The 14,006-nt window shown below is 42.6% G+C and overlaps 1 protein-coding gene across 1 annotated transcript; it reads right to left on the reverse strand.

Annotated features, from left to right (window-relative positions):
- Nucleotides 1-3,408: 3,408 nt before the first annotated feature.
- Nucleotides 3,409-5,838, reverse strand: COX17 (cytochrome c oxidase copper chaperone COX17). The gene is made up of 3 exons (XM_066569427.1): nt 5,577-5,838; nt 4,014-4,122; nt 3,409-3,615 (listed from the first exon to the last, which is right to left on the reverse strand). Exons 1-2 carry the CDS (start codon nt 5,693-5,695, stop codon nt 4,038-4,040), a joined length of 204 nt encoding a protein of 67 aa, XP_066425524.1. The 5' UTR covers nt 5,696-5,838; the 3' UTR covers nt 3,409-3,615; nt 4,014-4,037.
- Nucleotides 5,839-14,006: the final 8,168 nt, after the last annotated feature.

Raw genomic sequence — 14,006 nt, forward strand, 5'->3', positions numbered from 1 at the left:
TGACAACAACTTGTCTACCTTTAGGCCTCTGCAAAAAATCTGTAAGGAGCCTTCTCTCCAAGATAGGCTGACATCTGATAAAATGGGGAGTTGGGATTTCAAGATTGTGAACACTTAGGAGAAAGATGCTTTACATAAGATCTGTGAGACAAAACTGAACTGCTATGAGAAGAAATGTAGAGCTACATTAGAGGAAGCATCCTGAGAAGCACCATTGCATTTTCTCCTACCTTTTCATACTACCAAAACCCTTTTGCAGGCGCATCAAAGAAAGTGGAAAAAAAGGAAGTTAGTAATTTCATTCTTCTGTTAGGTAAATTCCTGAGTAAAAAATAAACTGGAACACAGTGTTAATGACTCATTAGGACAAGAAAGGCCTTCATCTGACATCTTCTAGGACATAAATAGTGGTGTTGCAGTGATGCTGAAGCCAGCATTGTGGGTGAGGATGACCTGTTGTGATTTCTCTGTGAAAGGCAGACAGGAAGCTTTCAACCCACGGCAATAGCAGCACAATGCTCTCATTAGAAACTACACAACTTTTCTGCTGGGTCTCAATGTGACATTGTAGAGAGAATGATACAGCACTTGAAAAGGTAGATCTCGGAGCACACACTAGAGATTAACTTAGTGTTTTCAGACTCAAATTTCTAAAAGGAAGATCTGTAAAGTGATTGAACCACCAAGACTAAATTCTCCTTTCTCCCTCGACAGTACCACGGCCATACAGATCATCTTCACAGCACTTTCAGTTTTCTACTCAGCAAAAGTAAAAAAACCCTCTTATTACCACAGAGACATTTTATTTTCATGCCTTGCTCTGGACTAAATGCCCTTCATCCAGGGACACTGGTTCATCCAAGACACGTGTTCAAAAGCCAATACTGATTCAATAGGAAAGGGATTGAATCAAATACCAAAGTTGAAAACCATTTGGAATTAAGATGGTAAGTTCATAGAAAACACCTGAGCAACATGAACACCCTTCCCTGGAAGTACACACGTAAACATTTCTACAAAATGTGTTTGTGAAAAACAGACATGTCAAGCTTTTCAGCACTGAAACAGGCAGTGTGGAAACAGGTACTTCACTATTTCCCCACTTAAAATGGACTCAACTTAATATTTAGCTGCATGTGATGATGCAACACAGCCTGCACTATGTTTGGCAAATAAATCCTCTGTCCTTGAGAGCCACACAACACAGAGATTATCAGTCCCAAATCTCACAGCAGCTGCATGACTGGTTTTGCCCATCCTTTAGGAAGTCAACAGGTTCACTACTGATCCCATAAGCTGAAAACCAGTTCAATCACCTGTGTTGAGGACACTAAGACCTTGGTGGCTTGAAGTCAGAGAGGGCATAATCAAACACCTCTTTTTTGATTTATTATATAGTGCATTGCTGGAATTAGTCTGCAGAACTGTTACTTACACATGAATAAACACTGTAGCTCCAAAATATACACATTTGATTTACAACTGCTGGGAAAGCTCTCAAGCCTACTCCAGACTAGCTCACACAGAATTACAAAGGTTCAAAGATGGCATTTCCTGTATCTAGTTGTGCTGCTCTATAGTTTAGTCAAGTTTCCTGCTACTGCTGTGTTTCAGACCCTCAAGGTAACCCACCACCCTGTGCAGGGCAGTGTCTGTCACCAACACTGTCAGTAACGTAACACAGGAACTCCCACTCCCTGAATGAAGCCCTGAATCCACTCCACAGGAATACCATAGTAAGAAATGAAGCCACTCAGCAAGGAATTTGATTTGACTACAAGGTTTTCCCATTGTTGCTTTAAGTGTAGAGTTGTCCAGTGTCCTTTCTGTACTTGTAGCACACAGGTACATCAGCATCCCACTCATTTCCAAAAACTTTCTGAAGTACTTGTCTAGCTTTTACCCTCATGGAGGTCTAAACATCCCAATTCTTAAGTAAATAGAATTTGTGTAAAATTGTGCAGGAATATGCTTTTTTCTTTCTTGACCTGATATAAGCAGCACTCCACTCTCACTTGGCCACTTCCTGCCCTGCTCTATTCTGTGGCACCATTTTCACAGTTTACCCAGACCATGCTACCACAAAGCTGGTGCTCATCCACCTTTTAGCATTCTCCTCAGTTCATGCTCTGATACACAATGATTCAACAAGGAATGACCTTATTCAGGTTCCTACAAAAAGAGCACCAGGTCCTGCTCCTCAGACAGCTAGAGTGCCACAGGCAGCTTTGAATGCTTTCTGCCAGAGCCACACCTGCATCCCTACTCTGGGGCTGAAAGCCAGTGTGGACACAACAACTCTTGCCTCTAGACAGGACCTTCAGAAAACATTCCCAGAGGAAGAGTCTAAACTCTCCTCATGCAAGTGAGGAGTGAGACTCCCACTTGTGAGTCTCAGCAGGGGCAGCACCAAGTGTGACATACTAAAGTTTCACAGCCAAAAACCACTGCTACCTCAGGATACATGGGGCCCAGCAGGCAGAGAAACAATCATGACTGGACTCATCCCTGCAGCAGATCAAAGCAAGGAGAAAAATCAAGACAAAGCACAGATTTTGTCTCTTCAGTTTCTGAAGAGAAAACTCATCAGGAGAAAAAGTAATTAGCGATACCATATTCAGGAAAGTCAACTCACCACAGGGGGAGTAACATTAGGGTTGCACAATTATATATTATGAAGTCAGAAAAGCCCCACCTGTAACAACCCAGAAATTACACTTAATGTTTCTCTAGATTGTAAGAAGGAATCAAAAGGAACAACTACCATCTCATTAAACACTATCAACTCATTCAAGTGAAAGAAGCCAGAAAACAAAAGCCCATACATGCATAGCACAAGACCAACACAACAAAAACCGAGCATAAGAAAAAGCCTTACTTTCAGGTAAGTAAGCTGTACATACAAGTCACTTGCAGTGACAGGGAGCAGTCCTCTGCTCCCTTTCTGTTGAAGAACTACCAGCTCAAGCGAGTTTGAGATGGGAAGTACCTAATTTTTCATTACAAAGAATGAAGCTCGGTAATGGTATTCAAAAACCATCAGAAGAGTTCAAACATGGGGAAATCAAATACAGTTTTGACTCTAAGGAAGTTCATTTCATACAACTGTGGTTGCCTTTGTACAAACATAGTTACAGCTACTGTCACAAACAGCACTGCAAGCTTCAGCATGACTGCTGAAAGCTGCAGGAGTGCAATGCACGATTTCACAATCTGCATCAGTGGGAAAACCCACCAAAGCGCCCTCTGTCCAACCACACCACCACAGTAATCAGTAGGAAGAAAGAGTTCCTATGTTAACGACTAAGCAGGCTTTTCTCATTCTCTCATTCCTGCACCATGCTGTTTTCAGTAAGGAGGGCACTGTCATTTCTTTACTTAAAAAGAAACAGAAGTCAGAAACACAGGTCATTTTCAGGCTTTTATTAAGAGGAAAAAATATATTTTCTATAGCAGTGGTCAAGAGCAAGCAGTGGAAAAGCTACAGATGTGATGCATACTCTATCATTAAAGACTCTTCATAAATAGATTCTGTTTATATTTGTTCTTTGAAGTAACTTGCAGAAATAATTTATTTTGCAGCTTTCCAGAACACAGTCACACCAAAGACATCATCTAGAAGAGAAAGGAAACACAGCTTCACAAAACATGGATTTCCACTGGATATTGAGCAACAGTTCAACAATCAACGAAAAAACCCCAGCACAAACCCACAAAAACCAACTCCCACATGTCCTAGCACCAGAAATCTAAACTGAGGTTTGGATCTCTTAGCAGACAACAGAGGCAGCACCATTCTCTACTGCTGAAGGGTGACTCACAGAGGCTGTGTGCTGCCAAGGGCTTCACCACCCTCACAGGACTGTATGTTGGCTGTAGTGTCAATGAGGATTGCTCTGCCTTCTCTCTCTCATAAGGGCAACACCATCACGAACACTACTCTGGGCCTTCCAGTGGCACCAGCTGAGGTGCCAGGACACTTCAGAGGCAGAGGTCCTGAAGGCTGTACTCACCCCACTCAGTCCTGCTCATCTCACTCATATCTTGAAGCCCAGAGCTCTCATACACTCTTTGTGAGCTTCAATTAGGTCCCCACAATTTTCTTCTCCCTTCTCAATAATGCTGCAAAACAAAAAGATTTCCAGGGTTCAGCAATAAAACGTTCAATTACTTTTAGTAAAGAAACAGAACTGACAAACTGTTGGGGACAATTAAAAATCCCTATTAGGATCCAGAGATTTTTTTTTTTCCTATCCTCTCCAGGGTAGTGCTGTTTTGGACAATATAAAACTATCCCAAAAAGTTACCCAAGACTGGAGCTGTGCACCTAAAACTCTGACAGCAGGCAGAACAGAACTTCCTGTTAACAGGCCAGGGTCTATTCTGGGCATGTCCGGATGGCGATCTGTTATACAACACAAGGCTGTCACACCATCAAGTATGCTGAGCTGGCCAGTTTCAAATTATTCAGTAGGGAAGCAACAAAATTTCTCCAGTAAGAAAACAATACAGAACAGGTTAACCAGTAAATGATATTTTAATCCAACTTCAGTTGCAATTTAAGGACCCTGAAGCAAAAAGCAAAACAAAACACAACACCTGTCCAGCTATTGTTGAAAAAATTATTCACCATATATGGGAACTTTTGAAATAACTCATCTATTCAACTAAGAGCTTCTCATTGTTGGTATATCATGTATACCACAAAAGCAGTTCAGGCTTGCTTTTGACTGAATGACAGAGCTGTTTAGTTTTCTTTTTGGGTTTTATTACAAAAAGCATGGACATGTCCCCTGGCTGCCCAGGGAAACTCCATCTGACCAGTAACATCCATCCTACCACCTTTTCTTAGGGGGCCCTGGAGTCACCCTCACTCTACTGTGTAATTAGACATGCTCCCCTAAACTTACCAAAACCACTGTTCAGTATTATGTCACCTACCAAACACCATCTATACCACCAGCAAAGTAAAAAAAAAAAAAAGAAAAAAAAAAGAAAAAAAAGACAACTTGGTCATCAGATTAAAGTTTTTTAAACTTTAAAGATTCACTATCAAAGACAAAGGAGTTCCATTTGGAGGGCACACTTCATACCATTTTATAAGTCCTATGATCGTGACTAAACCTATAATTACCAATGCAGCTATATAGGTCACTGTCGAATTTTGAACTTCTCTGGGAAATGTCATCCTCTGAGACACGAAAAACCCCACAGTATTTTGCTTTATTTGAAAGAAAATGTAATTATACTCAGGTGAACAATAAAGAAGTTATCACCTGCTGGTACGTGTTGCTTCAATCAATAGTGAAGATTTAAAAGCAGCATTAAAAGCTGATCTTTGAAACCTGTTTTAAACACGGGCTACGAGGTTTTAAATTCATCATTTCTAAATAATCCTTTTAAGACAGTCTCCTCTCCTCCACACTCTCCCTCCTCCCTCGGATGCTCCAGCACCCTCCAGCTCCGGGATGGGGAGCGCCCCCAGAATGCCGGCGCACGGTGGCGGGGGCACAAACCCCGGGAAGGGAGGGAATGCCGGTGGGGCAGGAAGGTGGAACGCGGGGCCGGGTCCCTACCAGGCGTCCCGCGCCTTCTTGGTCTCGGGGCAGGCGCAGCAGGCCTTCAGCGGCTTCTTCCCGTCCCGCGCCTCCCCCGCGCCCTTGCCGTCGCAGCTGGCGGCGGCCATCGAGGACATGGCGGGCAGTTCCCGGCTCCCTGAGCCACGGGGAGAACGGGCCGGCGGCGGCGGCGTGAGCGCGGCTGGTTCCGGGAATCCTCGCCCGCCCTTCCCGGACCGCGGCCTGCTGGGAGGGGAACGGGGGCCTCCTCCCGCCGGCTGCCCCGCCTCTTCCTGGTCGTCACCCCAGGGCGGGCGGGGAATGCCACACAGCGGCGGGCGAAAGTGACATTTTCCAGGGACACTCGGTACTGAACGAGCCCCAAGGGGAAGGAGGGAGCTGGCAGCGGGGAGGGAAAATGGCGTCGTCAGGCGAGAGCAGCCGGCTCCCGCCGCGGTCAGCAGGAGCAGCGAGTGACGGCCTCGGCTCTGCCAGCTCCAGGCTCCACCCTGAAAGTGCTGGCCAGCACCTAAACCTCCTTCTTCCTACGCAGCCAGTGGGGAAAACAGGGGATCAGTTCATTGTGGCGGTGGCTACACGGACACAGCACAGTCACCATCACTGGGATCATTAATGTCATGGTTTCATGGCAGCGGCCCAGCAGGGCCGGCCCTTGGCATTGCTGCAAAAAGATGTGCTTTGATGCTTGATCTTTTATGCTTTCAAGCCTAAGCAACTAGAAGGAGTATTTAGTTTGTGAAACAGAGAGCGACTAATGAGCTCCAAGTGTTGTCCGTGCTTGACATGCTTCAGTGATCTCAGACCTGGAGGGGTAGTAACAAGTCTTGGAAAGAAGAATGTGCACTGATACTGGACACAAAGAATGCAGAATTTACAGGCCACAAGGACATCTGGCAGAACTGCCAAGATAAGGAAGAAAGTAATAAAGCCAGCTCAGCAACTGTGTTAAAATAGCTCCAACAGGGTAAAAGTTAATTTTGGTAGGGGGAGATGGTGACCACCAAGTAAGGTACCACTGACCCCAGCAACCCACTGACTCAAGTAGAAGACTGAGCGTGCAGTCTTGAAAAGTGAGAAAATCAACCAACAGAAGACAAAATACTAATTTGTAAGAATTATGTAACTTCTAGCCAATGAACACAAATTTCTTTGTTTGCTAAAACGTGTAAATAGTAAAAAGCTTTGGTATGCTTGATGTGTGTAATACCACAGAACACTCAGGCTTGCACAACTCTAAAATAAATAATTAATGTCTCTCTTGATTGTGTAATTACTGGGTTGTTGCACACCAGTTAATGAATCCCACTTTTGTGGACAACAGCATGGGCAATTATGGAGAAGATGCAGAGCTGCTTTTCCTTCGTAGTCTGTCCCAAACTAAGGCCGCTCAGTAGCCGCTCTTGCCTTTTAGATATCTGCCACATACAAGCCACAGCTTGACTCTTAGGCCACAGTCTGTCACCTCCCAGTGCTATATTTGTGTTTGCCAAGTCCTGACCACTCCAGCATGATACTTAGACAAGCCCACATCCAAAGGGATGACCCACACAGGTAATGGGAGCAGAACAGGACAGCACTGGATGTGACACTGCTGAGACCTTGCAAAGGGAAAAGATTAATGTGCCCACTGGGATGCACTACACAGTAGCGCATCCCAATGGGCACATTAATCTTTTCCCTTTTCCCTCTTTTAGTGGGGTGTTGCAAGAGTCAAAAAAGAACTGGCAGTTTCTGTTGTGTACTAAGGGGATCCAGAATTGTGGGAACACTGACAAGAACAAGGAGGAACAGAAAGTGTCATGTAACACTCACTCACTCACTCACTCACTCACTCACTCACTCACTCACTCACTCACTCACTCACTCACCTAACCACCACTGAATTATCCATAGATCTCTGTTCCCCATCATGCCATTTCTCTGGCAAGGTTGTTCAGGTGACTGGCACCCATGCAGCCTCCTGGTTCAGCACACATGCATTGTGAGGCCGTGCAGCCAGGTGTGATGTTCTGGAACATACACAGGTTGCACTTGTTGACCAAAATATGATTTTCCCAAATTCACACAAACTTGCTGCAAGATAAAAGCTGAGATTGAAACATCTATCAAAACCACACATCCATTCTCCAAAGCAGTGCCTTGTTGCTAGTTTGTTAAACATACTAAGCATGTTTTCCTTTAAAATTAAATAGCTTTGTCTTTCCTTCCTAAAGCTTTATGTGCTGACCACTTTCCAAAGGCCTAGATAGAGCTGTTGATAGCAACACAAACTCTGAGGGAAAGACTATCATAAAACCTCCAAGAGGATTTCTCAAGTTTGCAGTTGAATGGTATCTTTTATTTAGCTTTTTTAATATTAAAAAGAAAGTTTGAAAGACATTGATTGGTCCTGTGGAAACCAGGAAGACACAAAACAAAATACATTTTATACTCTGGCCATATACTCTGTATATAAAATACATTTTATATTTTGGCCCAAGTTATAGAATGCCAAGGGCAGAGGGAGGTTAAAATTTAGTCATCTTGAGAGATGATTTCAGATGGGTCTGCACAAAGGTATGGCCTCTGAAGACTAAACATCTCTGGAAGCAGCCTTCCAAATAGATTAAGGAGAAGCACTGCTATTCTGGCTATGCTCTCTACAGGGTAACAGTTTGTAACAGAATTGCCCCATAAGAAGGAATAATTTCTTGGTGGGATGAAAGGAAAGGGGCTGGAAGGGAGGAGAAGGAAGAGAATACCCATTAAAGCATGGTTAACACATTTTGATACTGATTGCACCAATTTGGAGTACAACGCAGAGGTGAGACCACAGCCATTTCTCTTCTGACATTGCAATGTGCATAAGAATTGATTGTTAACTCAGTGATTTTTGTTTTCTATTTCTCCTCTGCCTGCTGATATTGGCAGAAGAATTATGTTAGAGAGCTATGTGTGAGAACGAACAGATTTATCTGGCAGTCAAGAAGGAATAGCTAAGGGCAGGCTACTGAGATAAGACTGTGAGAAAATTGTCAGAACAAGTACCCAGGAAAAAAGATCCAGTGAAAATCTCAGTCTCTGAAAGAGATAATGAGAAAAGACCCTTCCTCAAGCTGCCATATCATTTGGCAGCCTGGTGCCACATGCGAGAGTACAAGGACTGCAGGTAGCACTGAACATTTACAGCTCTTGACTTAGAGGACTAATGGGTGAAACAGGGAAAGACTACCCAGCTGTCATGGGTTTCCAAATTATTTCTCCAGTACAGCCTTTTATCAGAGTTGAAGAACACACAGCAGTGACTCATAATGTGTGAACATCACAGCAGCACTGTGTGTTTTCATTGCCGTTGGCTTCCTGTGTCTTCAGTTTCACCCACTAAAAGAATGGTTACCCAAAAAAATATCTACTTGTCTCCAATGGACAGATTTTTCAAGGAATCTCAAAAATGTATTTGCATTCATTGTTACTGTTAGGTTGGGTAAGCCCCTATCAATGTCAGTTGAAAGCAACAGTCTGGGGTAGTCTGGGGTTTTCCAGATTTTTTTCACTTCTAATATACATGATAGAAGGTACATTAAGCGGTGGAAATTTTGTGTGATGAAACTGAGCTGAAGGTATTTTGATATTTTCCATGTAGTGCCTATTCTGGGAACCACTTTATCATCTTGAAAAAAGAAACCTGTTCAATATAGTCTAAAGAAGTATTTTTGGTTTTGACTGAGTATAAACATTAGACAGCCAATGCTTCAGCAGCCCAGTCAACCATATGCTGTGTTTTACTGTCAAAGAACTTGTTTGTGTTTTGTGTCAATGCTTAGATAACATGAAAATAAAGGATTTCAAAGCTCTGAGCAAGATGTCTTGTCAGGACCCTGCTGCCTCTTAGGCAGAACAGGACAGGACAGAGTTTCTCGTTCTGATCAGAACTGCAGACCTGCAACTACCAAATGCTATCATTCAGCAGTGAGACCAGAGAGAAAATGAATGCTGTGATAGAAGGGCTTGTGCTCCAATCTAGTACCATGGAAGAGACTCTAAGGTCATTATTTACACCCCCTCTAAGCTTCAAACTCCACCTTTAGGTGAAGGCAAGGGGTTCAAACACTGAACTGATATCACTTCAAGAAGCAGTGCACCAGTACTTTCCCAGACTGAAGAGGCAAATCCTCATGTTTCAGGACTACAGCATGAATTCTGTACACAAGGATTCTGTACTACAGGACTGAACCATCCCCTACCTGGGAGACCACCTTGGAAGTTAGTGGAGGAAGTCTCCTTGCACTGGCAAGCAAGCCCTTAAAAACACAAGAGCAGAATCAAGATTACTTTAAAAGCCTTTGTGTCTCTTGAACGCTCTACAAAGCCAGTACTGCAACAGATCATCTCTTGCCAGAAACACAGCCAAATCTTCAGAGCATCAGCCTGGAGGTGGAAGGCAGTTTGAAAGGATGAAGTCACTTTCCAGTTTAAAACCGAGAACTGCTGTCTCTAACAGCACGACTTAGTCCACAGCATCCCAGACATTCTAGGGTCTCATTCTGGGACCAGGACTCTGGCCCCACCCTCTCCAGTAAAGAAGACAGTGACCCTCCTACAAGCTTTGGTATAAACTTAAAAGGTATTAATGCCTTCCTTACATTGTTTTCTGCACATCTCTCACCAGTTTGTGCTAGGATTAGGACTATCATCACTTTCATATTATGCCCCTTCTTGTCACTGTCCATTGAAAGCATATCCAAACATATTAGTAAAGATTAGGAATTTGCCATGCATGCAACACTGCAAAATCTGGATCAGCAATTTCAGCGTGCAGTCTCCCTGGTAATAAAGCAAAAGAAGGAAGCTCGTGTTTTGTTCTGTGCCACAAAATAACCTGCCTGCCCCACATACGTTAGAAGCAGGAACTATGAGCCTTTAGGTACAAGACATGTGGCAGCTTTTCCACAATGCAGATATGCAGCAGCTGATGTTCAACATGCATTTAAAGGCCGGTCAGGCTTATTTCAGTGCTTGCTGGGGTGACTGACCAGCTGTTCCTTTTTGTGGAGGGAACACCCAGGAAAATCTGAGCATTTTGGAATAAATCTTATTGCACAGACTCATGGGAAGGACAGGTGTTTGCACTCGAATGGCTGCATGTGTTACCAACACACCAAAAGAGCATGACAGAAGACAACTGTCTGTTTTCTGATAGTCTCTACACATAGTAACTTAGAAAAATTTAATCTGCATTTGGGAAATAACATCACTAGTCCTCCAGAAGACTTGAATCTGCAAAGGACTGTCCCTATATTGCAGTCAGGCTCACTATTTTTGGTTAAAAATCAGAAGAAAAATAGCCTAGGTTTGAAAGCACTCAGGCGTGCACCAGATACACATTAGTCACCCATGGGGATTTTTTTCCCCCCAATATTGCAGTTACCCAAGACAGCAGCCTATAAAGATCTTTCCAAAGAGGAAATCTCTTCCATTCTCAGTTCTCATTACTTGAAAGAGCAGGATTTTCAAACTTCTGCAAAAAGACCTATATGAATTGTCAGAACTGACCAGAATCAGACAGCTGAGCCACATGTTAATATAAACATAACATGCATGCATCTCCAATTAGTCACCCCACAAAAAGCAAATGCTGCCTAAGGTCTGTTCTTGTACGTCACAGCAAACCTCATTCAGAGCCCAAGTCCAGGAGCCTGTCTAATAAAGAAAAAAAGTCTCACTGTAGTTCCATAAAATCCTCCCTAATACAAACTTATAACCTTGATCAGTTCTGCTGCAAACCAGGCAGTGTTTCTGCAAGTCTCGTGAATGGTGTTAAGCTGTCAGTCAATTGAGAAGCAACAAAACTGTAGGTCCACTTCTTTTCCACTGCACACATCCCATGTGTCCTTTTTTTCCCTGTAAGTGTTGCTGCTATTAACAATTTTATTCTGCTTGATGGCAGGCCATTTTGATGCCTGTACCAGTGGCAAACCTGGCTTGTTTGAATCTATTCAAGTCTCTCATGATCATATTTTATGAAATGTGAAGCTCCACTACAGAAAATGGTTTAACATTCTCAATGAACTGCAGGACCTAACTGGAGGCCTGGAAGGAATCATTAGTATTTACAAATACACAAGTTATTCCATATTTGAGATGTCACTGACTGCAGCTGCATGCTTCTCTGTACTCACATTCCAGCATCTCACTTCTTTTAAATGTTGCATCAAGACATATGCTGTGCAGTGCTGCAAGCAGCTTCCAAAGAGCCTGCAACATCACATACCATCTGAATCCATTCAGAATCCCTACAGCTGTTTTTCACAAAGTTACTAGATAATGTAGAAAGTTCTGTCACTCTGGAGCTGTTTCTTTCACATCAGTGGTCATTCTAGATTTCAACTTTGAGCACCTCATTCATTTACACTTGTTTTCTTCTGCTTTTCTTCTTGCTGATCTTCTTCTCAAGGATCTTTAGAATCCTGGTTCCCACCAAAATCAATGGGACTTGACTATCAAGTGCTTAATGGTCAGATTTTAACAAGCACTAGGACATCTCCATATGCAGGTGGAGAGATTCTGAAGAGAGCCTAGTTACACTGACATCTCCCTTAATACATTGCTTATCTGGATACAATTATTTTTTTTAAAGTGACATGGGAACATATGTCATCTACATGGCAGAAAATTTCATCTAAACACTCAGCTCAAGCCCACATCCTGACTATTTTACCCTGACTTTCAAAAATATGCTGCACAGTATTTTATCCAAGAACTGTCTTAAGTTGTTACTTACTCTGTATAATTCTACATTTTAATCTATGCTTCCTCTATGGTCTGGCATTAACTGCTCAAGTCCCTTATTTAAAATGAGAATGGATTCTTCAAGGTCGGGTTCTCTCCTAGGGGTCCATGCATACAGAGACTTCCTATCAAAGAGAGGATGTTTCCAGATCAGCATGCTAGAGGCTGAACTCTTATCATATTCTCAGAGTTGGTATGTCAAGACAACGATGATGTGCTCTAGATCCTGTTTGGTTCAGTCTCCACCAGGTGAGACTGGGAAGTGATGAGGGAAGGACTGTGTGCCTGCAGACAAAGACAGAGGGGAAAGACAGGGGAACTTTCAGGACTGAAGAGAGTGCAGGCTGTGTTCTCTTACATGAGTGAAGTGATACTTCTACATCTTTCCCCAGTCCTTGAAATGGCTCTGTTGAAACTCCATCCAATTCTAGCTTTTTTCTGTCAATGGCCCCAGTGTCCTGTCACTGCTTCCTCACCTTTTTGTCTCTGGTAGGCCTGAACCCCTGGGCCCCTGGATGTGTGCTAGCCCTCACCTGACCTTCATCTGGTGGACTGCAAATAAAGCTGAGAGATTATAAGAAAATGCTGAAAGCTTTATTAAAGATGAAAGATGATAAGAAAATGCTGAAAGCTTTAATAGATTGTATTAAGATTATGTTGCACTAATTGTTTAAGAGTAAATAAGAGTGTAATATATGGAAGAGTTATACTGTGTCATAATAAACTGAAATTAATCTCTGCAGCACTTCTGTCCAGATATTTAATTTTTGCAAAAGGAGTGGCTAAAACAGTGACAGAAGATTGGCAGTTTCTAATGCTTGCTTCAGATCAGGCAAGCACAAAAATTCAGTCCCCAGAAAAGTGTCTTAATGCACTGAGAATTGAACCTGCAAGCTAACACAATGGTATTGGCATTTAATCCTCTGAATATTACATGAGAGGAGTGAGAACATTAGAAATTCTCTAGTTCCCTAAGGAGTTCAATCCAAGATCCTTTTTCTCCTGAGGCAAGACAACATGCCTGACTACAGCCCTGCAAACCATCCAAATGTCAGGTCTATTCTTTAAGATTAATCATGTAAGAAGATGACCCAATCCAAGTGAAATTAAGTATATGAGTGTCCTCCAGAGGATGCCTGAAATATTGGTAAAATTTGGATTTTGTCAGAATTTGAACCACAGGCTGAAAATGTCCTTAATTCTGCCTTCTTTTTTTAAAATTTTTTAAAGTGCTAATCAAAATCATTACAAAAGTCTTTTAGCAGGCTTTGAAGTGAATTCTTTAACTGTGATCACAAAGTACTACTACTTCATTTCCTTTGAACTTTGACTTTTTAGGCTATTCTCATCTGTGTATTGCTTTTATTACAGGAAATGTGCCTACAGTCATACTGAGAAAAAGATGGCAAGAGAGAACAGGTCTCCTATAAACACTTTCATCTATTTTTTGTTTCATTTCAGCTGTTGTATGAGAAGATGCCTCTCTTAGCACAGCTCTTAGTAAAAACAGCACAAATTAACCACAGACTTCACCTTAGTGAAGCTCCATTTACCACGATCAGTACTCCAAGGCCATTTTTACAAAAGATGTCACAAGTTACAAGCGAGGTATTCCACAGTGGTTACCATGCCTTACTACAGCCAAAGGTCAACTCAGAG

Source organism: Molothrus aeneus, chromosome 2, assembly GCF_037042795.1.
Source record: "Molothrus aeneus isolate 106 chromosome 2, BPBGC_Maene_1.0, whole genome shotgun sequence".
Taxonomy (NCBI): Eukaryota; Metazoa; Chordata; class Aves; order Passeriformes; family Icteridae; genus Molothrus; species Molothrus aeneus.